Source organism: Prunus avium, chromosome 1 (assembly GCF_965620075.1).
Source record: "Prunus avium chromosome 1, drPruAviu1.hap1.1, whole genome shotgun sequence".
Lineage (NCBI taxonomy): Eukaryota > Viridiplantae > Streptophyta > Magnoliopsida > Rosales > Rosaceae > Prunus > Prunus avium.
The window spans coordinates 7267038-7293527 of record NC_142284.1 but is presented as its reverse complement, the minus strand read 5'-3'; the positions used below and the strand labels follow the sequence as shown (position 1 = coordinate 7293527).

The 26490-nt window shown below is 35.7% G+C and overlaps 3 protein-coding genes across 5 annotated transcripts; all 3 read right to left on the bottom strand.

Moving 5' to 3' along the window:
* Window positions 1–760: 760 nt before the first annotated feature.
* On the bottom strand, window positions 761–6878 carry ARF3 (ADP-ribosylation factor 3). Its single transcript, XM_021953203.2, has 9 exons — window positions 6707–6878; window positions 6395–6608; window positions 6258–6296; window positions 5966–6028; window positions 4012–4030; window positions 2841–2952; window positions 2139–2186; window positions 1699–1829; window positions 761–1003 (listed from the first exon to the last, which is right to left on the bottom strand). The coding sequence occupies exons 2-9, from the start codon at window positions 6495–6497 to the stop codon at window positions 970–972; spliced, it is 549 nt and encodes a 182-aa protein (XP_021808895.1). The 5' UTR covers window positions 6498–6608; window positions 6707–6878; the 3' UTR covers window positions 761–969.
* A 7159-nt stretch (window positions 6879–14037) lies between these two features.
* Window positions 14038–15456, bottom strand: LOC110752519 (uncharacterized protein At4g14100). Its single transcript, XM_021953196.2, has 2 exons — window positions 14914–15456; window positions 14038–14598 (listed from the first exon to the last, which is right to left on the bottom strand). Exons 1-2 carry the CDS (start codon window positions 15380–15382, stop codon window positions 14498–14500), a joined length of 570 nt encoding a protein of 189 aa, XP_021808888.1. The 5' UTR covers window positions 15383–15456; the 3' UTR covers window positions 14038–14497.
* A 418-nt stretch (window positions 15457–15874) lies between these two features.
* Window positions 15875–21313, bottom strand: LOC110752518 (xylose isomerase family protein). 3 transcript variants are annotated; one of them, XM_021953191.2, is made up of 21 exons: window positions 21171–21313; window positions 20418–20501; window positions 20193–20300; window positions 19800–19874; window positions 19593–19722; window positions 19406–19497; window positions 19195–19245; window positions 18766–18842; window positions 18632–18686; window positions 18418–18519; window positions 18104–18155; window positions 17862–17907; window positions 17726–17781; window positions 17355–17406; window positions 17164–17243; window positions 17001–17071; window positions 16840–16880; window positions 16636–16735; window positions 16456–16527; window positions 16296–16373; window positions 15875–16168 (listed from the first exon to the last, which is right to left on the bottom strand). In XM_021953191.2, the coding sequence occupies exons 1-21, from the start codon at window positions 21213–21215 to the stop codon at window positions 16133–16135; spliced, it is 1503 nt and encodes a 500-aa protein (XP_021808883.2). In that variant the 5' UTR covers window positions 21216–21313; the 3' UTR covers window positions 15875–16132. The 3 variants fall into 3 exon arrangements, with proteins under 3 accessions (XP_021808883.2, XP_021808886.1, XP_021808884.1); XM_021953194.2 differs by having other exon boundaries at window positions 21044–21183; XM_021953192.2 differs by lacking the exon at window positions 21171–21313 and adding an exon at window positions 20930–21085.
* Window positions 21314–26490: the final 5177 nt, after the last annotated feature.

Below are 26490 nucleotides of genomic sequence, written 5' to 3'. Positions count from 1 at the left end.
GCAAATAACTTCGTTAAACATTTTTTTCCTTTTAAATAATCAAAACTACACTATCTTGATCCGGTATTGAAAGTGAAGCGGAAATACACTATCTTGATCCGGATAAAACTTGCAATTACCACAAGGTCATCTAGATTTACCATTTGTCGTCCAGTTACTTGTTTTTTCCAAGGAAAATTATGTCAACCATTAAGAAAATAAATAATACCATTACCAAATGGTCAATCTAGCACATTAGCAACAAGGAAGAACATATTCTTGAACAAGAAATATGAAGCTCAAGTGGGGCCCACTTCTGTTAGAGAGGTGATCATCAATGTGGTTTAGGACACTGCTTCCCTCCTTCCCTGGAAGGAGACATTCCTACTTCCAGCAAATTATAGTTTGACACATGCAAAAATAATTCATCAAAAACCCAAAAAGAAAAATATATGCACACATGTCAAACTATGATTGGTAGGAAAGTAAGAGTTCCTACTTCTAAGGACGGAAGCAAGTATTATCCATTTATAAATGTGATACAAATAGATTATTGATTATTTAAATGTAAGATGTCATATCAATCACTTAATTATACAACTTGTAATTTATGTCTGCACTATGACAAAGCCCTAATTAATAATGGTGACAACCAAGATAGTTCGCCTGTTACTTCAATTTTCAGCTAACCAAGAGACTCGTTAAACACCTTTCGAAGTCCAAGGCCACCACCCAAAACAAGAACTAGGAAAAGCAGCTAAAAGTAAGGAACACACTAAACTTACAAAAATAAGAGCCAAATAAATATCAATGATGAAAAATTTTACATGTGCATCAGCGGTTTACTCCAAAATCGGAACAAAAGAAAAACCAGAGAAGATCAATTGACATAACTGCACTCTTGAATGAAATTTTCGATCAGAAAGTCATTCCCCCCATTCTGACCTGGCTAGGCAGAAATAAGCTTTTAGATTTCCCAAAACCAATGAATTAGCCTCCTCCAGACTTGAGCGTGTTACTCAACCTACAACAAGAAGCATTTCATTCCACTAGGTTTTAGAAACCAAGGAAAACAATTAAAATATTTAAAAATAACGAAAAGTAGTATAAAAAAAAACAAAGACCTAACAACTCTTTCATCACTACTAAATGTACAAAGTCTTAAAAGTACCTTTACACACAAAAAGAATAAACAGATATATCTATAAATATATAATCATGTATAAATTAAATGTTCCGGACAGTGCTAGCAAATTGTTCAAATAGCAAAAGTCAAACAGAACACATCATCAAGCAGGACCCAGGAATGTCTTACAATCATAGATTCTAAAAGGGAGTATCGATGAAATTTTTTACATGTATATCAATGATACTCGAGGTTTACTTAAATCGTTATCTACACCGTGTTAACTACTAAACTACCAACTAATGCTTTTGTGGGACATGTGGCTGCTAATAATGGACTGAGTTGAATTGAGCACATAACCCGACAAGAATTTGCATGAATTTTTGCTCTTCATAAAGAAGTCAAGGCAATAAGAAATCAATTAGCTCAGTCTTATCTAGATTTAAAACTGCAGGAACTTTTTTTAACTGTGGATCAAAGTACAGTACATAAATATATAAAACATATATAACTAAAGTGGAAATTAAACAATTGGAAAAAAATATTCTTCTACCAACTGAAAATTTGACATTTTGATGATTAGTAATGCATACCAGTCTAAGCCCTCAAATAGACCTTCCCCTTTTATGGCAGAAGTTTTAAAAATAGCCCACTGACGGTTTTTTATCTTGTGCAACTCTAAAGCCTCAGTTATTGCAGCATCATCAAGCGCACCAGGTAGATCCTACATAAACCATAAGAAATACAAAAAGAATCACAAAGAAATGAAAAATTTATTGAACTATATTTGAATTTACATAGTCTTGCTGTAATAGAAAAAAGCTTCACTCCTAGACCCATAGGATGTACGCACTGCCCCTTAACTATTATTAAAAACGGTTGTTCTTTCTTAAGCAAAGGCTTTCATACAGTGGTCAGCTTGTGCATGCATTTTTTTTTCTGATGATTAAACAGGGAAGTTTTTGCCCAACCACGCAATTATTTCTTTTTTTTTTGTCTGAACCACGCAATTCCAGCAGACAATGGTACTAACCTGCTTATTAGCAAAAATGAGGACAACCGCACCTTTCAACTCTTCCTCCTGCCAAAGGATTCAAAAGCAGTAAGATGACTAATCAAATGCACTTACAAACAACCAACACAATCAATAAGTAAAAGCCAAACAAAATGGGAGGGAAAACAGAGGAACCAATCATAAATTTGACAAATTTGATATTAAAAGAAAAGGAAGAACACGAAAGACACTAGCACTGTTCCTGAACACTTCAAACAAAAAACTAACAAGGGACTGTGGGTATAATTTTTCAATAGCAACTCAACACCCTTAGTCCTACAGAATATTCTATTAGAAAACAAGATGAGAAAAAGGAAGGGATAGGAAGGGAGGGAGGGTGAGAGAGAGAGAAAGATAGAACAATTATGGAATCAACATCCAAGGCAAGGAGTTTGATGTTACCAGAAGTTTCTCACATTACAATCATTGCCAATTCATTATTAAAATGCCCAAAAGCCCCATGTAGGTCTGTTTCTATCCCCTGAATAATACTGTTTATTTTGATTTGCTTTCCTTATCTTTCACATATACAGCCACCGAGAAATTACTATAATTACAAGGATATATAGATGCAATGATAAATACATAGCGCAGAAAAGGCCAATAATTGAAGCACCCAAAATTCACACTAAATTTGCCAAAATTACTTTAAATATGCAAATGTAACCCGAAACCAGTTACCTCTAATATTGCATGAAACTCATCTTTCGCTATTACCAGCCTGTCAGTGTCACTAGAATCAACAACATAGATTATAGCCTGAGTATTTGGAAAATAGCATCTCCAATATGGCCTGTGGCACGAAACCATATAAGAAGCTGGTGAGCTTGTGGTTAACTTAAAAGTCAATAGGAGAAACAATGCAAAAGCAATCCATAGTGGCCCAACAGAACCTATACCTCAAAATTTGACAAATAGAGATTCAGTACCACATGGTAGCATGCTCAAGATGCACATCATACCAAGAAGTTTATTTAAAAATCCCTTTTCGTAATGTGTTACATCCCGCATATGCTCTGCTTATTGGAAAGAAATTCAAAAAAAAAAAAAAAGGGACAATAAACCTTGACCTAACCCGTAAGCTATCATGCATACTGCTAATAAAGGGGATTCCCCTCTTTGATGCCCATTTAATGAAAAGACTACAAAAACTCTTAATAACAGTAAAATTGAAAACAAGATGTTTCCCCACCAAAGTTTACTTACATATAAACCCACCATCCTAGTAATTATCTACCCCTTTCTGAATGTAAAATAACTCCACTTTTAAGCTAAAGAAAATGGCTATTATAATATATGCCCCTCTTATTCATTGTCAAACCCTATTGTACAAAGACAATTTACATATTTTGCATGAAGTTTCTAACAATGTGTGGTTGACATTAAAGAACTCTCAAATTAGATTAACTTGGATTGAGAACAATATGTCAACATGTATTTACTTTTAAACTAACAGAATCCATCAAAATGTGCACATATTTACACAAAGAAATCAGGCATACAGAACAATCAAAGTGATGTACTAGAGAAACCACACAACAAATGGAAGATCAAATGGTAATCATACAACACAGCACCATATTGTATCGTAAAACTTCAATCAATCAATCAATCAATTAAAGTTCACAGGGAGTTCGGAAAATAAATCCTGCTCATGTAAAATACAAGTGCATATTTGCCTTTGAAACTGTAGTAAAGATTACTATTAAAAAAGTGGTATAATCAAGATTCATTTAGTATATCATAACATTACAAGGTGTTATCAATTATAATTCTCTTGGAAATAACATACAGAAAAATAATATTAGTATTATCACAAATTAGACAACCATTTGGTCAAAGAGAGAAATACCTGATACTTGTCTGTCCACCTGTATCAACACAAAGTACAAAACTCATCAGAACAAGATAAAATCATGACCCATCTCTTTGAATGAAAAAACAGAAATGACATAAGCAAGAGGTCAGTTGAAAACAAAAATTTTAAACTTATCACATAAAATTACATAAAAGCTGTAAGAGTTATTTTCCACCATCCGGCAGGATATATATGCCAAAAAGATGATGGCCGTAGCAGCCAATGTAGCTTAAAAGAAAGTTCTACAACATAAAATAAATTCAAGAAGCTTGAATAACTTCTGAAGGAACAAAAGTAGTGTAGGGAAACTAAACAACAACAAAAAAGGTGCCAGACCTTAAAACTAAATAAATAAACCCCTCCAGATAATAATTCTATTCAGTGGTCAAGCTTTTGCATCCTCATAAACTATCCATCACATTCCATAATAAATAAATAAATATGGACAGTCAACTTTTACATCACAAAAGTCAAAGTGCAGACATTTTCGACTTTGTATCATTCATATCAACTTATAAGTTTGTTTTCTGTAAGGATTTCAACACAGGCAGTAACCAGAAAGAGGGAAAAGGGAGGGGGCAGAGTGGGGCAGTGATCAAAGTTAGACCCACTTCATTTAATAACTAACCAATACATTGTTTTGCACATTTTGATAAAACCATCCTTTTATAGTGGTTGCAAAAGAAAGCATCTAAGCCAATTATGAATAGCTTGAGTTCAACTCATGCTATCCTTCAATCCAGTTCATTAATTCAAGGCTTAACCGTTCAACAATTCAAGCTGAAAGTTGTCCCAGTAACCCAGGTAGACTAGTAGTAGCTTTTATTTCACGTTAGTATGCGAATAAAATCCATTAATCACAGTGATTTTAGAAATTTTACACCACCAGTGCACTAAAAAAACAGTTAGCAAGCAGTATTTATCACCCTTAATTCCCCTTGAACGACCAGTACACCACATCAAAACCATCTGCACAACTATGTACATTAATTTCATGTGATTCCAACAAGTTTAAATCAGCTTATCATCAAATCCTTTGAAATAGGATCAACCTAAGTCCAAACTGAATAAACCTGACCACAAATCCCCACATTGGCTAAAAGTAAAACCAACTCCTTTGGATTTGGATCTGGTTCTTAGGATCCTCTCAACATGCTCACCTCAGCATCTGCTTTTCCTAACCCAACAAGGATACATATTAAAAGGAAAATTAGAAGTGCTGGGGACTTAAACTTGAGGGGCAATACATTTTATGGTTGGATTTGGCACAAATGTTGAAATCAATAATTACTTTAAGTGAATCCAGCCATTAAATGCATTCTCCCTCATATTAAGTCCTCAGGGTGAGCACTACTCCATAGGCAACACCCCGTGAATGGGGTGCTGCCATGGCAGCCTTAGTTCTTTTTCTTCTCAATATTGTTCTCCTATGTAATTTCATGCGAGGATACAATTGTAGGTAATTTTTACAAAATAAGGGTGGGGTGAGCATTTTGGGGTGGCAATATCACTCTCAATTAACAATTAGAAGCATCCGCACAAAACTGAAAAAAGAAAACAAAATGGTTATCAAGCAGGCCTTAAGAACAGTCCTGTGATCCAGATTTAGAAGTGGATCCTATAGAATTTGAAGGATTTCTGGACACTATGCTTCAAATCTGGCCTGGTAATGATTTCCTTATCCACTAAGTACCCAAATTTTACATCATAATTATAAAGATAAGACCTACTAAGATATTAGATAATTATTCAAGTCTTTAACCTCATACAGAGTGTTCCCCCTTAAAATTCACACTGACTCTTTAAAATCAATCAAATAAAAGTGCATCCAATTTCTGACTTCAGGTATATTCTTAATATAACTCACTGTTCTCATACAATATAATAGCAAAGTAGCATATGTCATGTTGTGCCAATTGAAGATACGGAATAGGGAATATAGCCATACCGAGATCCCAGACTTGGAATTTGATGTTGTTATATTGCACTGTCTCAACATTAAATCCAATGGCTGCATCCAAGTAAAAGAATTGATTCAACAAAATATTCCAATTTTTAAACTGATGAACATAGTAAGCTGCACAAACTCTCTAGGCTACCATTTACTTGGTAGAGTGACTTCGTAAATCAACAAGAACTGTCAAATATTCAAATTTTCATCATTCTCAAAACTTGAGAGCAACCAAATAATTAAAAATCCATAAATTATCAAAATCAAAGAAACGAAAAGGAATACCAACTTGGGATCGTGGAGACAACCTCCCCCATCTGGAGCCGATCTGCAGAAAATCCAACAAGTAACCCAAAATTAACACAAACCAACTCCAAAAAATAAAAAATTATGAATATGGTAAGCGCGGAATGATCGAAATCGTACAGAGAATAGTAGTTTTCCCAGCATTGTCCAATCCAAGGACAAGGATCCGAGCTTCCTTGTTCCCAAATAGGGAAGAGAACATTTTAGTAAACAAAATGCCCATGTCTGTGTTGCGATTTGAATTCCCTCAGCGCATGAATGGGAACAGAGATCAACTGGGTTTGAGCCTTTGAGGGTCTGAGATCGGATCTCGAACGCAGAACCCTGTACCTCCCTGCAAAACCAGCAGAGTGTGAAAAGTGTGATCCTGTAGAGAGCGAGAGCGAGAGAGAGAGAGAGAGAGAGAGAGAGAGAGAGTTGAGATTTGCATGCCTGTGGAAAAAGGAGAGAGGGCCTGCTTAAGAGAATTGTTGAGAATTTGAGAAACTAGTAAAAAGTGTGGTGGAGTGGAGATAAGAAAAAAATTCTCGCTTTTTAATTTTCTCTGAGAAACGAATCGAAATTGGGAAACATGAGAATTGGAAGAAACGCAGTCTGGACTTTGGAGAAATAATTTTGTCCGGTACTTGAAGCGCTGTACATGCTCCTTCATTTCCAGTGGGACCGAAAGGCTTACGTGGCAAAATTCTACTGTTTGATGATCATGGAATAAGAACTCTTTGGTTTTCAAGTCAAAAAATAAAGTTCTAACGGCCCCTGTAGGTTTGGTAGCTTTATCGAAAGAGATATTTAGTCATATATCTATTCTTAATACTAAAATTATAAATAAACCCTACACCTTTTAATTTCTATAAACACACCTAAAAAAAACCCAAAAACTAATAGCTAGACCTATTGAATTTAATTTTGATTATTAAATTACTTTAATGCCATATTGAGTGTTTTGGGCTTTTTTATGAGGTTTTGGGGTTGGGTTTGTTTTAAGAAATTAATTGCAGTTTTGTAATTTAAAAGAAATTAAAAGTTTTTTTGTTATATTATAAATGGGCTTTGGGTGTGTTTCTAAAGTCCATTTCATATAGGGTTTTTTTTTTTATAATTTGGGCTTTTATATTGGGTATAATAGTGAATCTCCCTTATCGAAATGGGTTACGGGGGTTTCAATTTCATCAAAGCACCCCAATGTTTTAAGATGGTGTTGTTAAACGAATTTTAAAATTAATTAAGTACACTCTACTTCCAAACTATTTATTAAATTACTAATTTACTTTAATATAAAATGGCCAAAAAAGATATATTGAATTGTGAAACAAATGTAATTTTAATAAGTGCACCCTACTCACCTTATTCAAATGTCAGTGAAAAATCCTACTTTCAAAAACCTTAGTATTAACTCCAACAATTTGTTTAATCGTTATTTAATAATTCATTAATGTAAACAAGTCTCATGGTACTTTCGTGAATCATAATTTATTTTTAGGTGGAATAGATACCAGTGCAACTACAATGACGTGAGTGATGGCAGAGTAAAAGATCGTCCCCCGTCCCACATCATTGTAGTTGCACTGGAAACATAAATTATTTTTTAGGTGGAATAGATACCGATTGATTAAAAAAGCCCAAGAAGAAGTTAGAAGATGCATTGGAAACAAAGGAAAAATCAGTGAACGAGATACAGATGAGCTTCAATACCTCAAGATGATAATCAGAGAGACCCTGAGATTGCATCCTCGAGCTCCAATGATTATTCCAAGAGAAACCATGTCTCATTTCAAAATCCAAGGTTGTGATATTGACCCCAAAACACTTGTCTTTGTCAATTACTGGGCAATTGCACGAGACCCTGGGTCTTGGAAAGACCCACAAGAATTTATCCCATAAAGGTTTGATGGCAGCTTCATTTATTATAAAGGGCAGCATTTTGAGTTTTTACCATTTGGAGCTGGTCGAAGAATTTGTCCTGGGATGTACATGGGAATAGCAACACTATAGCTTGGACTTGGAAATCTTCTCTACTGGTATGATTGGAAATTGCCTAATGGGATGAAGAAGGAAGATATCAATGTGGAAGAAAATAAGGTGTAACATGGATATTTTTGGTAGTTAAATAAGGTGTGTTGAACCCATAAACTTGGGATAGACATAATATCACAATCATACGAGTAGAACGAAGGGATTGAATGGTTCACCCATAAACTTAGGCTACATCCACTGGTTGTTGCATTTGTATATATGTGTAGAGAGTTTTATTACATTGAGATAGGCTTGAGAGCCTTAGTAAATAAGAAGGATGGAGCTTGGGATATGAGGAGAGAGTTGCTGGTTCTCAGCCGAGCAATCTGGAGAGAGATCCCCTAGAGTGATCAACCCCATTGCCTCTTATAGGCCTTTCCCAACCGACTTTGGCAGTGGGCCTTGGCTTAATGAGACCCTTGGGCTCGTAATGGTGAGGCCTAGACAAAATATCAACCTTGGTCATAACCATGCGTCAACAAGGTGTATTTAGTTAAGAGATATTTAGTCATATATCCATTCTTAGTACTAAAACTATAAATAAACCATACACCATTTAATTTCTATAAACGCACCCAAAAAAAAACCCCAAAAATGATAGTTGGCCCTATTGAATTAAATTTTGATTATTATATTACTTTGATGCCCTATTGAGTGTTTTGTGCCTTTTTTATGAGGTTTTGGGGTTGAGTTTGTTTTAAGAAATCAATGGCAGTTTTGTAATTTAAAAAAAGTTAAAAGTCTTTTTGTTATGTTGTAAATAGACTTTGGATGTGTTTCTAAAGTCCATTTCATATAGAGTTTTTTTTTTTAATTTGGGCTCCTATATTGGGTATAATAGTGAATCTCCCTTCAGTTAATTTTACATTTTGATTTAAATATTAGGGTGTACTTAGATCATAATGTGTACTCGGTTAATTTCAGGTTCGTTTAACAACACCCTTTAAGATTTGTTCAATTTACACATTTTGTCAATTTGACCGTCTGGTGTTTTGTTAAATTGATGACGTGGCAAGTGAGGGACCCTCCTTTGTGCTGATGTGTCAATAAAAATTCCTTAATTTGGTTAATGGGTTAGTGTTCTTGGAGGAGTTTGGGTGGAATTGTGAAAGCTTGGAGGGGTTTGGGATGGACCATGTTTGTATCTGTGAATTTGCGCAAATCGTATGGGCAGCCTTCTCACCATCACCACCATCCACCGCATCCTAGCTCTTACGGGTGGAACAGGGGACGATCTAATAGCCATGGCAGTGGAGGAGGAATGGTGATCCTTTAGAGGCCTCATAGTGCGAACAAGGCTAGGTTGAAGCTATATGATCCATCCCTATTGAATCAGCCTTCGTTAAGCAAATAAGGGCTTCATGTAGTGTTTTTATTAACACAAAGGTGGGTTCCTCACTTGCCACATCATCAACTTAACATAACATTAGACAATAAAATTGTCAGGATGTGTAAATTGAACAAATCTTAAGATGTTAGGGAATAAATTGATGAAATTGAAATCTCGTAGTCTATTTCGATAATGCCCCCAAACCTATAAGGGGTATAATGTGGTTAGCCTAAAAAAAAATAGAATAATTGCAAGATACCAAATTCCATACCAAATTTGAGTCTCAAATAAGATATCATATACCAAATAATCAGTTTTCAATTAATTAAGTTCCAGCATGAATTTATTGATGATTAATTTCATTCCAAATGAAAAATAAAAAAGATATATTGAGTCAACACCTTAATTAATCCAAAAGTTGAAGAACTCATTATCCCACCACAATCTGAGCATGTTTGGTATTCTATTTGAATTCAACTTTTTAAACTTAAAATAGAATTTGAGTCAAAAACTCAAAGAAATTTGTTTGGTAATAGAGGTGTCAAACAAGCCGTGCCAGAATAGTCCATTTATGAAAATCATCAAGCTTGGCCTGACCCCATGACCTTAGTCCATATGGGACCGGCCTGGGCTCGTGTCGGGCCACTAAATGGGCCGATATGGGCCCATACCAAATTTGACTTATGTATTGCTATTTTTTGTAATTTTTTTAATATCATTTCAATCTTTTTTAAAATTATTTATATACTAACAAGATTTATTATTTGTTGGAAAAAGAAGCCAATAACTTTATTTGAAGTACATTTTAAATAGAAAATAGCTAGATTATTGTTTAGGTTTAAAAAATTGAAACTTCATAAACAAAATCATTATTTTATTAGAGAAAAGAAATAGACTTGAATTTAAGATATAAATATAATAATATTAAGTATTATTTTTCTCTAAAACAAATATAATTTAATAAATGGGCTTTAAATAGGCTGGCATGTCCCATTCGGTCGAATTACCTTGTCCCAGTCCTTCCAAAGATACGACCCACGCAGTGTCGGGCCTTACTTAATCGTATCGTGCTCGGGTTGGCCCGGTCTATTTAGTAGGCCTATATTTGAAAACCTAAGAGACATTTTGTGGGGCCTTCTAGGACATGGTTATTAGGTGATTCCCTCTTCAAACTCCCGTCAGGCTTGGCCTTCTTTTTGTTTCAATTTTTTTTATACAAGCGATATTAGGAAAGGAATAATCGACCCTAGGACTTTGAGTATATGGTAAATATTATTGGATCTCGAGCCTCTACATTTAGGCACTGTGCATTTACCTGCATTTCGCTCGATTTGAACCATTATAATAATCTAACGATTCAAGATATGACACATCAATTTTTAAATTTTGACACCCATCTATATAATTAATTCCAACTAAACATCGTTAGGTCTAAATAAATAAAAATAAAAAACTATAAACCTATTCACAGCCACCCATGACATGCCCCGCCCCACCCTACCCCACTCACGGCAACCTCTTTCCCTCCTCATAGGCACAGCCAACCTTCTCTCCTATTTTCCCTCTCTCTCTCTCTCTCCCTCCCCTAATTTCCCTCCCCGTCTCTCTCTCCCTCACCTAATTTCCCTCCCCGTCTCTCTCTCACGTGTAGGTAGGATGACGCTAGGTTTTTTAATTTTTTTCTTTATTTTTTTGTTTTATTTTTTTAATAATTATTTTGTGTTAATTAAATAGATAGGTGTCAAAAGTTAAAAATTGATGTGTTATATCTTGAGTTATTAAATTATTAGAATGGTTCATATCTTGCGAAATGTGGGTAAATGCATAGTTGCTAATGTAGAGGCTCGGGATCCAATATTGTAAACCACTTGAGCTACAAACCCCTTATAGAGCCGACCTTGTTTAAATTGGTAGATAGGTGATCAGCAGTAGAAAAATATGGTCATCTTCACATTACTTTTTGTCAAACCTTATTTCAAAGTCACCCTCACTAAGAAAAGTTCATGGCAACGTCCATGCATGAGCCCATAGCTTCCCTATCTTTCAATGCTCGCACCAAAACCAACTACATCTTCATTGTCATAGATGTGCTACAAAGTATGGCTAAGCTGGGTTTGGGTTGGTTCAATTTCGAGCCCAAACTGACCACCGAACCAAAAGCTTTGGTGCAGTACTTTCCGGCATTGGCACCAAACCGCCGCACCAAAAACGGAAGGCGTTGGTGTACCGAATAAACGTTCGGTTTCGATTCGATTCCGTTTTTGGGGGAGAGCTAGGTGATGAGGTGGTGAGATCTAGGGAGATACTTGTGAAAGGAGAAGAAATGGAGAGAATATGAGGCGGCGACGGTTGAGAAAGAGTAACAGTGAAAAGAGAGCATGGAATAGAAGAGAAAAAGAAAAAGAGAAAAAGAGAAAGGGAGACAAAGAAGAGGAGAGAGAAGAGGCACACCGAGTAGCAGACATAGGCTTATCAATTTTATAATGTATTTAAATTCCACTAAAATGCCTTTAAATATCCTAATTGTAACCGACATGGGCTTAGCCAAGTTGGCTAAAGCAAATGTGATCCCCACTCTACACTAAATTTCGAATCTCCCTCCCTATAGTTTAGGTTAATTTAAAGTAGAATATCGTGTGTGCTTGCCTCCCAAGATCTTCAAGATCGTGGTTTTCCAGGCACCATTGGATCTTACGAGGAGGCATCGATTCCCGATATTGAGGGCAAGGTTGAAGTCCTCGATCAGAGGCTTAAAGGCCGGCGGAGAATGGTCGTTGATCCCTTGTTAGGTGAATTTTAGGCCTAGGGTGGTTTTGGGGGGAGGGGTGTTTGTGGAGGGTTTATGAAGAGTGGCTGGGGGAGGGAGAGAGAGGGTTGCTAGGGCTAGGAATTTTTTTTTTTGTTTTTTGGTTTTAAAAATACTATTTTGAAATTATTTTTATTGTTTCTTTTTCTTTTCGGAAATACCCTTAACATGGACTAGTTGAACTGGCATGTTAGGATCTGTGGTGGGTCCTGTAGTTGCCACAGTAGCATTAAACGTTTGATCAGATGGTCAATCTAAGGGGAAGTGTGAATTGGTCAGATTTTGAAACATTAGGTATCAACTTGATGAAATTGAAACCTGAAGTCCCATTTCGATACGACATCTAAACCTTGATGGAGTAAAATGTAGTTAGTCCAAAAAAAAAAAACCCCCTCAATGTACAAAGATATCACAAGAAAAGTGATTACCATAAGGCTGCGTTTGGTTCATGGGAAAGGAATCTTGGGCATGGGAAATCAATTCCTTTCCCATGTTTGGTAAGTCAGGCATGGGAAAGCGATTCCTAGCACATGGGAAAGTAGGAGGGAAAGTGAATCCTTCCTTCCTCCTTAGGTTTCACTTTCCCTTCCCATGGGAAAGTAAAACTAGCATTAAATACAATTTTTTTTGACTAATTTGTCCTTACTAACAATTCATAATTACAATTTTTATCCAACAATTATTGGTATTCTTTTTTTTTTAATAGGGGTACAATTGGGAAACTAAACAAATTTTGTTTTCCATTCCTACTCAAAACAAACATGGGAAAGGAAATAAAGTGATATTTCCGGATCACTTTCCCGGCATTACCAAACATGGGAAAGGAATCAACATTTCCCATCCCTTGGGAAATGACATGGGAAATGATTTCCCATCAAATTCATTCCGTGAACCAAACGGGGCCTAATAGTAAGTTGGCTTAATGCGCAACTATATGTCATAATTTTGACTACCCTTGGCGTACTAGTTTTTGAAATATTTGGCTATTTCCAAGTGGCCGAACGAACCCGCAGTTTGGCAATATTCAAATTGTGAACAAGATCGAATTATTTGGTTTGGTTTGGTTTTAGAACGAATTTTCAAAAAAATTATTTAAAAACCAGACCGATTTGATTAGTTTCTCGATGAATATGCCCAGCCCAATTACTAAGGGATCCATATCCTCTACTCTAATTTTCTCTGCCATGATCTCCTGAACTTTCATTCTCCACATACCACCTCATTAAAATTTAGGGTTTTGTAAGGTGTGAAACTTTCCAAAAGTTTGGGGGGGGGGGAAACAGAACACCGAGCCGCACTGGACGGAAAAACTAGAAAAAAACCGTGTTGACTAAAAAGTCAACAAATCGGCACTGAACCGGACTAGACAAGTTCAAATCGATTATAGTGCCGATTTCACACCTTACAAAAGCAGACCAGACGGGGTGTGTATTTTTTAATTTTTTAAAAAGTCCAATGCTAAATTTCTAGTTCCATAACTAATATTTCCCTAAGCCCAACTTCAAAGCACCTCTCTTTTCTAAGCCCAAAAAAAAAAAAATTTAGTTGGAATTTGTAAAAAATAAAAATAAAATAATAAAATAAAAAAAAAAAATTAGGTCCAAAACCAGAAAATAAAAAACCACATCGAAATCGGTTTAAACTGGATTGAACCATATACATTTAATAGTATCACTTATGATTCCAGTGTAAAGTGAAAACTACCGGACCGAACCGTGCCCACCCCTACCAACTACCAAGTATCTACCCTTGATAAAACTAATTTTACATGGGAGACGGGACACAAACAGCAGGCCTGCCTTGTTGAGTTTGATAAACTTATTTGTTCGGAACAAAGATTAATTATTTCGACATAATTGTTCTGCTCCTAGGTGCTCAATTAGTCTGTGTATTTGATAATAAGCGAATAACACTGGCTAACAACAGAGATCAATAATCCACTAAATCGACTCTATGGGTCACAACTCACAAAAGGATTTTCTTCAAGGGGACGCATATATGGCTTCTTTTTTTAACGAAGGATAAAACTTAAATGCATCATTAATCAAATATTTGACAATTTACTTTCTAAAGCTTATGCATCTTTGTCTTGGTTGAAGCAGTATGCAGGTGCTTGAGTCACTGAATCTGGCAAAACTGCACCAACCTCATATGTCATCACCTGACTAGATATTCCTGCAATATGTTATCAAATTTAGTCTTTGTATTACATGTTTTTTATATAAAAAAATTACATATAAGGATAATGTTCTCTTGCTAGATATGTGCAATGTTATGTTCTCATACGGTCAATATACGTGTTCATAGTCTCTCTGTATACATATAAAAAATTAAACAAATACAAATAAGGTAATATTCTCTCGTCAGATATATGTAATGTTATCTTATAAGACTGTCAATCTAGCAACATACGTGTTAATAGAATTTCCTGGAAATAGAGGGAAAATGTAAACAAACATTGCAAGTAATTAAGATGAATCACATACGTACCATCATAGAAATCCCAGCGAACTGGCCTCCTAGTGTAAACATCCTCATAATACCAAATAAAATCCACCTTCTCCCACACATGGCAAAGAAACCCATCTGTGACTTCAGTCCCAAGATAGTGTGCCCCATCAAGAAGAAAATCAGGCCTAGGAATGCCAACTTCAAACTCCATAACCTCACATGCTCCATTCTCCCCTATGGTGTAGTAAAACGACGTGCCGTTGTTCCACTCTACGTCGTACAGAACCTCACCCAGCTGCTTCTGAAATATGTTGACGTTTCGGCCCTTAGGCCAGTCGTACCAGAGGTCACTGAGCTGCAGCTTTGTTGTGCTCAAGTTCATAAACAAAAGTGCATGGAATTGGTCTGGCCATGGGATGGGCGTTGGGGTTAAGTTTGAGCAAGTGACTAGCTGTAGTATCAGAGAGGTCGTTAAGCATATTTGTAGTGCCAGATTGAGCTGCTTCATCGTTCTCTCTCTGCTTCTTCTGCTGCTCAACCTTTTTTTTAATCTTTTTTTTTTTCTTTTTGGGGTTCTTATATAGAGTTTTGAGTGAAGTGGATAATACAACTGAGCGGTGGAGAAGCAAAGATGTGTCTACTTTACCCATATACAAGAAGGGGCCCATCCTACATTACTTCGTTCTTTTGATATGGCATGAATTGCAGCTCATTGAGAATCATTATTAGTTTATTTTAAATTCTCTAAGCTTAGAACTTGAACGGTTAATTGTGCTTTGTTAATAATGTTTACTTAAACGGAATGAGAGTATTCCAATTCCTGACTTCCTAGAGTAGTTCATCCAATTCCAATTTCTTGATTCCCCTATCTAAGTTCTCCGATTCATATCTTCCCCCATTCCTAATAAGTAAACATGGCACAAACTTAATTCCATTCATTACTTGCAGTTACTAATAGAGAATAAAAAAATTTGTGATTTCCAAATTATACATAATCAAATATCTGAAAAACCAAGAATTAAATTGATTGGGAATAATAGTTGATCTCATACCATTCCTTTATTCCTAATCACAACTTCCCCAAGTCACGACTTCACTGATTTTATTCCTATGCAAGCAATATGCAAGTTCTAGACGGTTACAAGGATCTGAATCAACTAGTTACTTGTATGTTTTTAAGAAACAAAGAAAAGAGTGTCCTTTATTGGTAATGATTACAATATATATTATTTTTGTTATCCTACGCTGCGCTGCATGTCTACAAAACCGACTGGAAAAGCATCTCCGCAAGTTCCTGAAACAGATTCCAGAATTTGTTACATTGTATCTCAAGCAAAACAATCACTGGAACATGTAAAGGAAAGTTTTGTATTTCATTGATCGAAGGAATTGTTTTAAACAAAATGTATATTTCAAATTACCTGCTTGGCAGAAGGAACTTTGGGTTCACCCCATTCTAAGGCCTTCTTCTCAAGATACTCAAAATCACCCTTACCAGCCTGTTCAAGGTGCATTACAGTGCATTAGCCATCTAGGCAATTTAAAACCAAAAAATGTGAAGAAGTGATTGAAAATTGTTACCTCTATATGTGCGCCAATTTCTGTATCAAAACTCTCATATCGCTTGCGAACAAGCTCATCCAGAGAACCATCCTTAATGTTGTAATTCACAAAAGAAGAGATATAATACCATGATTAGCAAGTGGAAACAAATCATAAGATTCGTTGAGAAGTACATAAAGGAGAGTCTGCACACACTACCTCAATGAGCTTCACAACATTTCGGAGCCCATGCGCCAGGGTATCCATTCCACTAATATGAGCAATGAACAAATCCTCAACGTCTGTGCTTTCTCTCCGTCTAAAGAGGTAAAAAAGCAAAACAATATAAGAGGGCACTTAGGTACCAGCATAACAGATATCACAATATGCAAAGACAAGTCAAATGTAAAGACAGAAACTGACAATTTTGCATCGAAGTTGAATCCTCCTGGTGCAATTCCTCCCTGTGATAAAGGGGAAAAAGAAAGAACACACAGATTCAGCTCATGAAATTGCATGCCCAACCAATCACAAGTTTTTAAAACTTAAAACATTAAAGCGAAATAGATTCATCTCTGACATACATTCTTTACTACAGTGAGCATAACCAGAGTTGCCTCTGCAATATCTGTGAGAAATTGATCTGTATCCCATCCTGTGACAATGACAAAATGACCATATTATAAATTTCATTCTTAGATTGGTTCAGTACCAATAAATTCAAAAAAAAATACAAGTATCCTATACCAGTCTGAGGATCTCCAGTGTTTGCATCAACATTTCCTAATAAACCATTGAGTCTTGCAGTTTCAAGCTCATGGTGACAGCTGCAAAGAACACAAAGTATTTCAAATTTTCTCATGTGCCCACAAAACTCTAGGGAGAAACATGAAGTAAATATTTTCTTCAGATGAGGTAAGACACAAGCTGTGATGTACCTGTGACCAGATAGCGTGGCATGATTGCACTCAATGTTAAGTTTAAATTCTCCTACAAAAGGAAAAGGGATGACAAAGTTGAGGATTACTTCTGAAAAATACTTTTCAATGGCTTTGCACTTCCAGTTCCAATTTAAGGAAGGATACTACACTGTTAAGCAAAACTTTTACATAAATAATTCAAATAAATGGAGTAGGGTGCAAAATGGCATGTCCGACAGGAGTACAAAAACCAAATACAAAACACCTATTGTACCGTATGAAATTCCACAATTCATCTCATTCATACAGCCAACTCTAGAGCTGAAACAAAAACTAAAAGTAACAAAGTTAAGTGACTCGTGAATATAGAGGGTATGTGAAAAATTCACCTATTAGGCCATATTTTCGGAGGAAATTTGCTGATGTTGCAGCATCCCAATCATACCTAACATAATCAACCCATAGGTAAACAAACGATGAGTGTAAACCATATTAAACTACTAAGTAATCAAGCAAGCAGCATACTGGTGTTTGGTAGGTTCTTGAGGCTTGGGTTCAATCAAGAGTGTCCCTGAATGGCACAGAAGGGAAAGAAAAATATAAGCTCTCCTAAGCAAAGCAATTCATGAAAAAAATAATAATTAAACAAATAAAAATTCAAAAGGAGTGTTGAGAAATCATTCATACTATTCTCAGTAAATGTGAAAAACTAAAGTCAGTTATAAAACTATCTGGTATGCATTGGTATAAATTTAGCACAAGTATACCATTAAATCCAATTTTCTTCTTGTAGGCAACTGCAGCTTCAAGAAACCGTGCCTGTAAATACAAACCACAGCTCATGCTAAGTAACGAGGAAGGCATCATTATGAAAACAATGAATAGATCACAGTAATATGGTAGCATATATAAAGCAGATCCCTTGGTAGGTTTGCACTACAGTTGCCAAAAGATGGTTTACTCGAGAGAAGTTGAATTCTTATCAAGCAAAAAAAAACATTTTTTTAATTAAATGAGACACAAGTTGAATGTATAAATGAAAGGAAGCTTATCGTTTAAAATATCTGCAAATAAAACACACCAGATGATCAAGCTCTCGTCCCATGTCAGTATTCAAGAGACTCTGGTAACCCTCGCGGCCACCCCAGAAGACATAATTTTCGCCCCCTAAATAATTTGTGACCTGCAGGATATGTAACACATCACAGACATTTCAAAGAAATAACAACATTACAAATTTACATGCATGCAAACAATTAACTTCATTATTTGTTATTACACACACCAAAACCCACCTCAATGGCTTTCTTAACTTGAGCAGCAGCATATGCATATACACCTACTTCAGGGCTGTAAAGCATGTTGAGAGTATTAGTCCATGCAATGAGTCCAAGAACAGAGTATATTAAATATTTAATACAAAGATTACCTAGTAGCACCACCATGCATGTAGCGAGGATGCAGAAACAGCTGAGCTGTGCCCCACAAAGGTCGAATTTTGCTTCCCTACAGTCACATAACAAGGAATTTAAATGAGGGAGATGGCTTCTTATAATTGAAACATACGTACACAAACAAGTTGGCATCTATAAAATAGACAAAGGTGTTGAAAACAATGAAAATGCTAAAATAAGAATGCTGGTTTTTTTTTTTTTTTTTTTTTGGTCATAATCCATTTGCAAAGTAAAGTGAGTAGAAAAGGAACATCAAACAACCTATGAGCCCTAGCTAAATTGCGGTCAAAGATTTTAGTATTTCTGTCATGTCTTTAAGCCTTTGTAACAGAACTCCAATTTGCATGAAAATGGATTGCCTTTATAATTTATGTGAATTGACTCATATAATCAGTTCCTGGTACCTGAAGCTCCTTAGCAAGGGCCACCACTTCATCCAAGTTTTTGTTAGATTCCTGTAACAAACATACAAGGTAAATGAACACTTTCCAGTTTTGTGTTATCTGTACTTTCTATGAAAAAAAAAATGTAATCTCCCATCTCATACCTTCTTTGCTCACATTCTAAACAGTGTCATAAATTTCAGCAGTAAAGTAACCTTAAAAATTGACTCACCTCCAAAGTTTCTCCATCAGGAGCTATATCCCTGTCATGGAAGCACCACCTATCGACTCCAAGCTTGTTTATGAACTCAAAGTTGGCTCTCACTGCATTTTCAGGTACGCAAATATAAATATTTCTTTAGTTGATATATTCCTCAATGCCAAATGCAGAAGATTTAAATAACAGAGAATACTCTTACTCCTTCTTTTGGCCATAGCCACAGAATTAGTTCCATCCTCCCATGGCCAATTCTTTGTAGGTGCACCAAATGGGTCACCTCCCGTTCCACGGAATGTGTGCCAAAATGCAACACTAAACCTCAACCAATCCTATGATTGTCAAAAAATTCAGTCACAAACCATTAACTGCTAGATAAATTCAAAACTTATTAGAGAGAAGAACCGACCTTCATTTTCTTCCCGAGAATTTCCTCTTCCGCATTATACCATTTGAAGGATAAGGGGTTCTTGCTAGACGGGCCCTGAAAGACAAAAAATATGTATGGTGTATATTTGGTGGAAGATAACCACTAAAGTTTAGCATTTATAAATGAAACAGCTTTGTAATGAAAATTTTCTTAAATTAATAAGAAACAAAATGAAAATTTGGCCAAACAAAAACAATAAAGATATTTTTTTGATTAAGAAAAATCATAAAGATGTTCAGATGCAATCGTTCCTCAAAATCAAGTTAACTGAAAAAATGGGTAACTTATATGAATCTCATGTGTATAGGAGGAAATTATTCTAAACAGAAAAGGTCTATAAAGATAAGAGAAATGTTTCATAAGTCTTTCTACCTCATACTTAATTTTGGGAATTCCAGGGAAAAATTCCCCTCTCCATTCCTCCGAATCACTACACCCACTTTCAAGATCCGATGCAGGACATGTTTGCGGACCAGCAATCTGCGTAAACAAAAGGGATGACAACAAGAAAAAATTTCTAGTGGAAATAATGTTTAAACAAAAAATATATACGTATATATATAAGAAAATATTGTAGGTAGAGGAAGATTTTTTTACCACTCCAAAGGTAACCACACTCAAACAAAGAAGAAGCAGCAATATCCTCCCAGCCTTCATTTTCATTGTCTCATGCAAATACCTCTGCAATATACAAAACAGACCAACCAATTGATCATTTACCATAATTACGAATATACACACAAATCATAATTGTATTCTGGGAAAAACCCATTATCAGTTTCACACAAAACCTCTCTCTCTCTCTCTCTCTCACCTAGAGACCCCATACAGAAATTTAGTGAGCCCTCTGTGGAGAGCTCAGCCATATAAAGCTCAGAAGGACCACTGATCACCAACCATCAATTAATAAACTCACACTTTATATGAGAAATTTGGGGGTGACCCACAATCATAAAAACACAGAGGCAAACATTTATTCAATTATAATGGACACCCATCATCAAAATCAGCACATAATAAAAAGATGGGTTTCCACCAAAACTTAAAATATTTGATCATCAAAGCAGAAAGGTTCAAACTTTAAAGTACCCAAAGCTTAGACTACTCACTTGTTCTTAATTATCATATCCAACAGTTTCATCAAAACCAAAAAGGCAGTTGAAAATCAACCACACAAGGCTCAGAGTGTTGTCTACAAAAACAGAGAGGGAGAAGGAACTTACAGAATGAGATGGGCTCTCTGCAAGTGCTAAAGAAACTAAGTCTCTGTATATATATATAACTGGTTTCCCAAAATAAATGCAGAACTTAAATTTCCAATTAGTTCCAAATGGGATTAGATTAGCTCACCCTTATCCTTCCATAGCATTCAGGGGGTTCAAACTTCCAAACCATTTGTTACATGTGTTTTGATTTACCAGTTTACCCTTCTGGTTGCTGCTTATTAGAGATAATAACAGTGACAAATGTGTCACTTGACAAGATGATCTTTTGCCTATGATCTCGATTCTCGAACAAAATCAGGATGCCATGCCAACAAAAACAAAAAAGTACAAGGATTATCTGAATATGTATGATAGCATTACACGTGAGGAGGTAATTGTATCACAGGCAAAATTTCATTGGACAGCTGCTTTTATTTCTTGTTGGTGACTAAACAATTGGTCTTATCGTATGGGATAATGAGAGTGATCCGTTTTTATCTTATCGTGGCAAGGATCATTGTCTGACTCAGCGGTGACGATATCAAATTATCAATAACCAAAACAGAACGCTGAGGTCCGTTTGGTAACGTTTTAAGAGGTTGTTTTCATTTTCAGAGAACAAAAATGAGGTAAAAACACATTCGGTGGCCCAAAACAGAAAACACTGAGAATGTTTTCATTAAAAATGAAAACAAGTTCATGTGTACTTATAGAAAACAGAAAAAAGTTATTTTCATTCTCGTGGAAAAAGTTTTCATAAAAATAACTCACATATTATTATTTCAAATTGTACTATCAGACACGTTTTCATTGTTTTTATTTTCTGAAAATGAAGTGTATAATACATTAGTAGATGAGAAAACCAAAGAAATATATTGACTCTTTTCCTTTGTTGTTCATGTAAACAACATAAGCCATACACAGGAGAAAAAACAACATATCTCCCATTTGCTTTATATAGATGAATACACTTGGATTTAGGCCTTTTGAATCATATTCTTTGAGCTGATTGATGAGTCTTATTGGTCATATTGGGTTTGCTTTATAATTGTTGGTCTTTCACCCTTGCTATGCTCTTGGAACCTATTTGGTTAACGGAAAAGAATTGATGGGAAATCAATCCCCATATCTTTTACCTAAGCAAGTGAAATCGAAGACTCTTTCCCATGTTCGATTTGTAGAGGAACTGGAAACACATTTCGTTTAGTTTTCCATTTATACACCTAAATTAAAAATATGCAATAAAAAGTTTAATTAATGCATGTCTTGGTATTTTTAATTGTTAATAAGGCTAGATTTGTCATAGAAATTGTCAAAAAAAGATCAAAAACAAAGTCTCGCAACTTAAGGAAGTGGATGGGCTCAAAAGGCCAAAAACAAGGCCCAAAAACCCTTAATACTCATGCGGTCGGGGCCTAAGGACAACGTGTGGAATGAATCGCCCTAGAAGCCCACGTGTTGCTCTATTAAAAGGACCATCAAACCTAGGGGTGGGCACGGTTCGGGTTGGACCGATTTTTGCCTCAAATTAGAACCGATCCGGTACTATTTATTCGGTTTGGATCGGTTCGGTTTTAATTAAAAAATTTCAAAAACTGTCCGGTTTGGGTTGAACCGATTTCGGTCCGATTCCAGTTCCAATTCGGTTCGGGTTGAACCGGATTATAAAAATTATTTTTTTAATATTATTTTCAACTGAAAATTTATTTATTTTACTTGAAAATTAACAAATTATTCAATTTCTTATAAAAATAAATATTAAAGTTAGAAAAGATAGATATTTTGAAATTGCACTTGAATAATATTAGTTGTTAGATTAAAAATATAGCATTAAATATAAATAAATATTGAAATTATATATTTTTTTAATTTGACCGGTTCGGTTCGGCCCGGTCCGGTTTTTGAAGACATGAAACCGGATCCAAAACCGGTCCAAATCGGTCCAGTTCGGTTTTTGACCGGTTGTTGACTTTTTGGTCAACTCGGTTTTTTTCCGGTTTGATTCGGTGTGGTTCGGCTCGGATTTCCGGTTCGCTGGTTTGAGTGCCCACCCCTAATCAAACCCATGAATATTCCACTAAACACTCAGCGCCTAATCCAACTGTTTAACATCTCAATTAACCAAATTCCCTGATTTAAAGATAACAAATTAACATACTAATGCCACAAAACAATGATACTGAACCAATGAACACACGCCACCACTCATAAACAACATGCCATCATACCAATCTCCCCTTCAAATCGGATCTAAGCTTGACTTCGTCTACGACTCACACTTGACTTAGTCTACGACTCACACTTGACTTAGTCCAAAACAAGTTAGATTCCAATTTCGCTTTTATGTTGATTAGTCTTCAAATGGATTAATATTTTTTTCTTTAGAAACTCATTATTTCCAAGAGGAAGCTTTTAATTGGTCTCCTCTGATATTATAACCAATCAAAAGAAAAATATTCAAACATTAGGATTAGGCGATGAGATCAAGCAATTTGATTTGGTTTAAAGTTGGACTTGTGCTTGTGGTACCCCAGTATGCAAACAAACAAGCGAAGTCATCCAAGTCACCTTCAAGGCGTGCGTTGACAATATTAGTAACGTAAGGGACTTATAACTTAAGTGGTGAAAATGAGTTATTCATGCACTCAAGTTCTTGCGTTCGAATCCCCTTCTTTCAGCATCACTTGTGTTATAAAAAAATATTTAAGGAAAACAACATATTATCTTACTATAAAAAAACAACATATTATCTGACTAAGGAAAGCAACGTATATATGCGATGGTGATTGGCATCTTCGTAAAAATTTTATCCTCGCAGCTAATGGCTTCTCCATGGCCCTTGAAGCTACTTCCCAAATGATCCATGTCCCCTGTAATTGACCAGAAGGTTGATTAATTAACTAATATACCTCATTTTAGAAATAAAGAAACAAAAGAATAAATTAACAAACCCAAAAAGAAACGCTATACCATTTATTTAGCTTAATTAATGAGATGAAATACCGTCATTGCCCTTTTAACATTAAATTAGTTATCAAATTTTCCTTTTCTTTTTTATGGCGTTCAAATCATAAAAAGTCAAGGAGGTTCACGCCCACCTCCCAGTCAATGCGGCTACGCCGCCCAACATGAGCATGAGCATGAGCATAACAAATTGTTCTTCAAAATTATGGCTTCCTCTCTCTCTCTCTCTCTCTCTCTCTCTCTCTCTCTCTCTCTCTCTCTCTCTCTCTCTCTCTCTCTCTCTCTCTCTCTCTCTCTCTCTCTCTCAGTGGATAGATGCTCAGAGAAACAAATGCATCAAAATTGACTGGCATTATATTATAGTGTGTAATTATTCCTCCAGCAGTAAAGGGAATGCTAACCACTTTCTCTCTAATCTTTCTTCTTTTTAAAATAAAGGCAACATTAAAATCATTATCAGTAATTATTGATGTCCAAATCAACAACATCACCCCCATGAAAACAAGACTATACCTATCATGACTTTGACAAATCTTTCACCTTATGATAATTCTAAAGACCCTCGTCAGAGCTTCATCAGCAAAACTCCGACGGTTGGAACAGGCTTAGAGTGCATGCAGCATCATGATCAGCCAATATTCTAGTTAAGGTCAACGAAAAGGAAAATGAGACCATATAGCTCATAGCCTCATACCTCAAGATATTTCGTGTTGGAGGTATGAGGCTACTGATCAAACATTATTACTGAGTCTTAGCTTGTGGGGATGTGCTTGGTGTGAAGTTGGGTAGGCAGATACATGCGCATACGATCTTTGTTGGCGAGTTTGCGGCGGACTTGTATGTAGGAAACATCATGATTGATATACATGTGAAGTGTGGTTTTTTTGGACCAAGTTAATTGTTGCTTATACTAAGTTTGGGGATATGGGATCAGCTCGGGAATTGTTTGAGGGGGCATGGATGGCAATAATTTCTGGTTTTGCCATATTAATAAATAAATAAAAAGAAATTAACATACATATAAAGTGTCTTAATAGTTATAAAAAGTGTATTAACAATTGTAGAATGTTTATTAATAGTCATGAGAAATGTATTGACATTGAACTTGGGTTGCGTGATTGATCGGTTTTTCCCATTATTAATTTCTTTTAGGCTTATTTATTGTAGTACTGATCGGTGCATAAATTACATATCATTTTGTACCCTTTTAACTTATGATTTGGTTATGTTTTTGAGTTAAACTTGTGCTTTTAATCCTTTTTGTGTTTATCTTTCAGTTCATTGAGCTTTAGGTAATAATGATGGCTTTAGAGAACATAATTCATGCAAATTCAAGCATGTTAAGGCCTAATTTGGATGAATGGATGAAGAGCTTAAAAGACAAACTCATTTTGGCTACAGCCCCCTGCCAGTCCAGTTCCGTAGGTCATATTGCAAGCTTTGTTTCAGCAACCTACACAGCTCGGATGAGGCAGCATTCTTCATGAAAGTTGTTCCAATGGGTGTGTACTATAACATATCCAAACTTCAGCCCCATTGGATAAATATGGAGTCTGTTACCTAGCAAACACAGAGCCATGCTCAGGATGGATCTTATCAGCGCGGAAAATGAGTTAGCAATTTGTTTTGGCCTTAACTTCCTCCTCCGACCTTGGATTGGCCCAAATAACATATGGCTGGAAAGAAGACATTCTGAACTTCAATTTCAAGTGCTTAAAGTCCTAATTTGATTAAGAGAAGCCCAAGTTGTAAGCCCTTGAAGTTGCTGGTCATGCTGACCTCAGCATGTGCTGGTTGGATGCTTGGTCATGGTGAGCTAGGTATGAGCTATCATTTCTGGTTGGAAGCTTGGTCATGGTGACATGAAGATGAGCTAGGGCTGCTGGTGGAATCTATTGGTGAAGTGCATCAACCAATTCAAGATTTTCTAGTACAAGTGCATCACCCAATTTAGATTTTCTAATACAAGTGCATCAACCATTTCAGATTTTATAAAACAAGTGTTGTATGCATTAGCCATATTGAATTCAGATTTTCACTTCCCCTAGGCCTATAAATAGGGAAGTTCTCTAAGCTTGTAAACACACCCCAAGGGGGGGAGCTCTCAAACACTTCTCTAGAGCTCCCTTCCCTTCTCTCCCTCAAATTCTCTTAATTTTGCTTTCTAGTTCTCAATTCTAGCTTTCCTTTTGCTTCTTAGTTGTAATTTATTTTTCTTTGTAATGTAAAGTCTTTTCTTAAGTTTTCAAGTTTGATTAGTTTCCAAGTTTCAATTATGGTTCATGTTCTTATTCATTATGCTTATAAGTTAATATGCTAGTTTGAATGATTGATCACCATTTAGGCTTGCATGTTAGCTATCTTGGTTTGAATTAAGAGTATACACCATGCTTTAATTCGAATTGAACTATGAATAGGAAGAGTATGTATGGTCATGGACATTCGACAACAGGGATTAGATACATGCTTGGTTGTTTAAATTGTTCTTCTATGCTTAATGG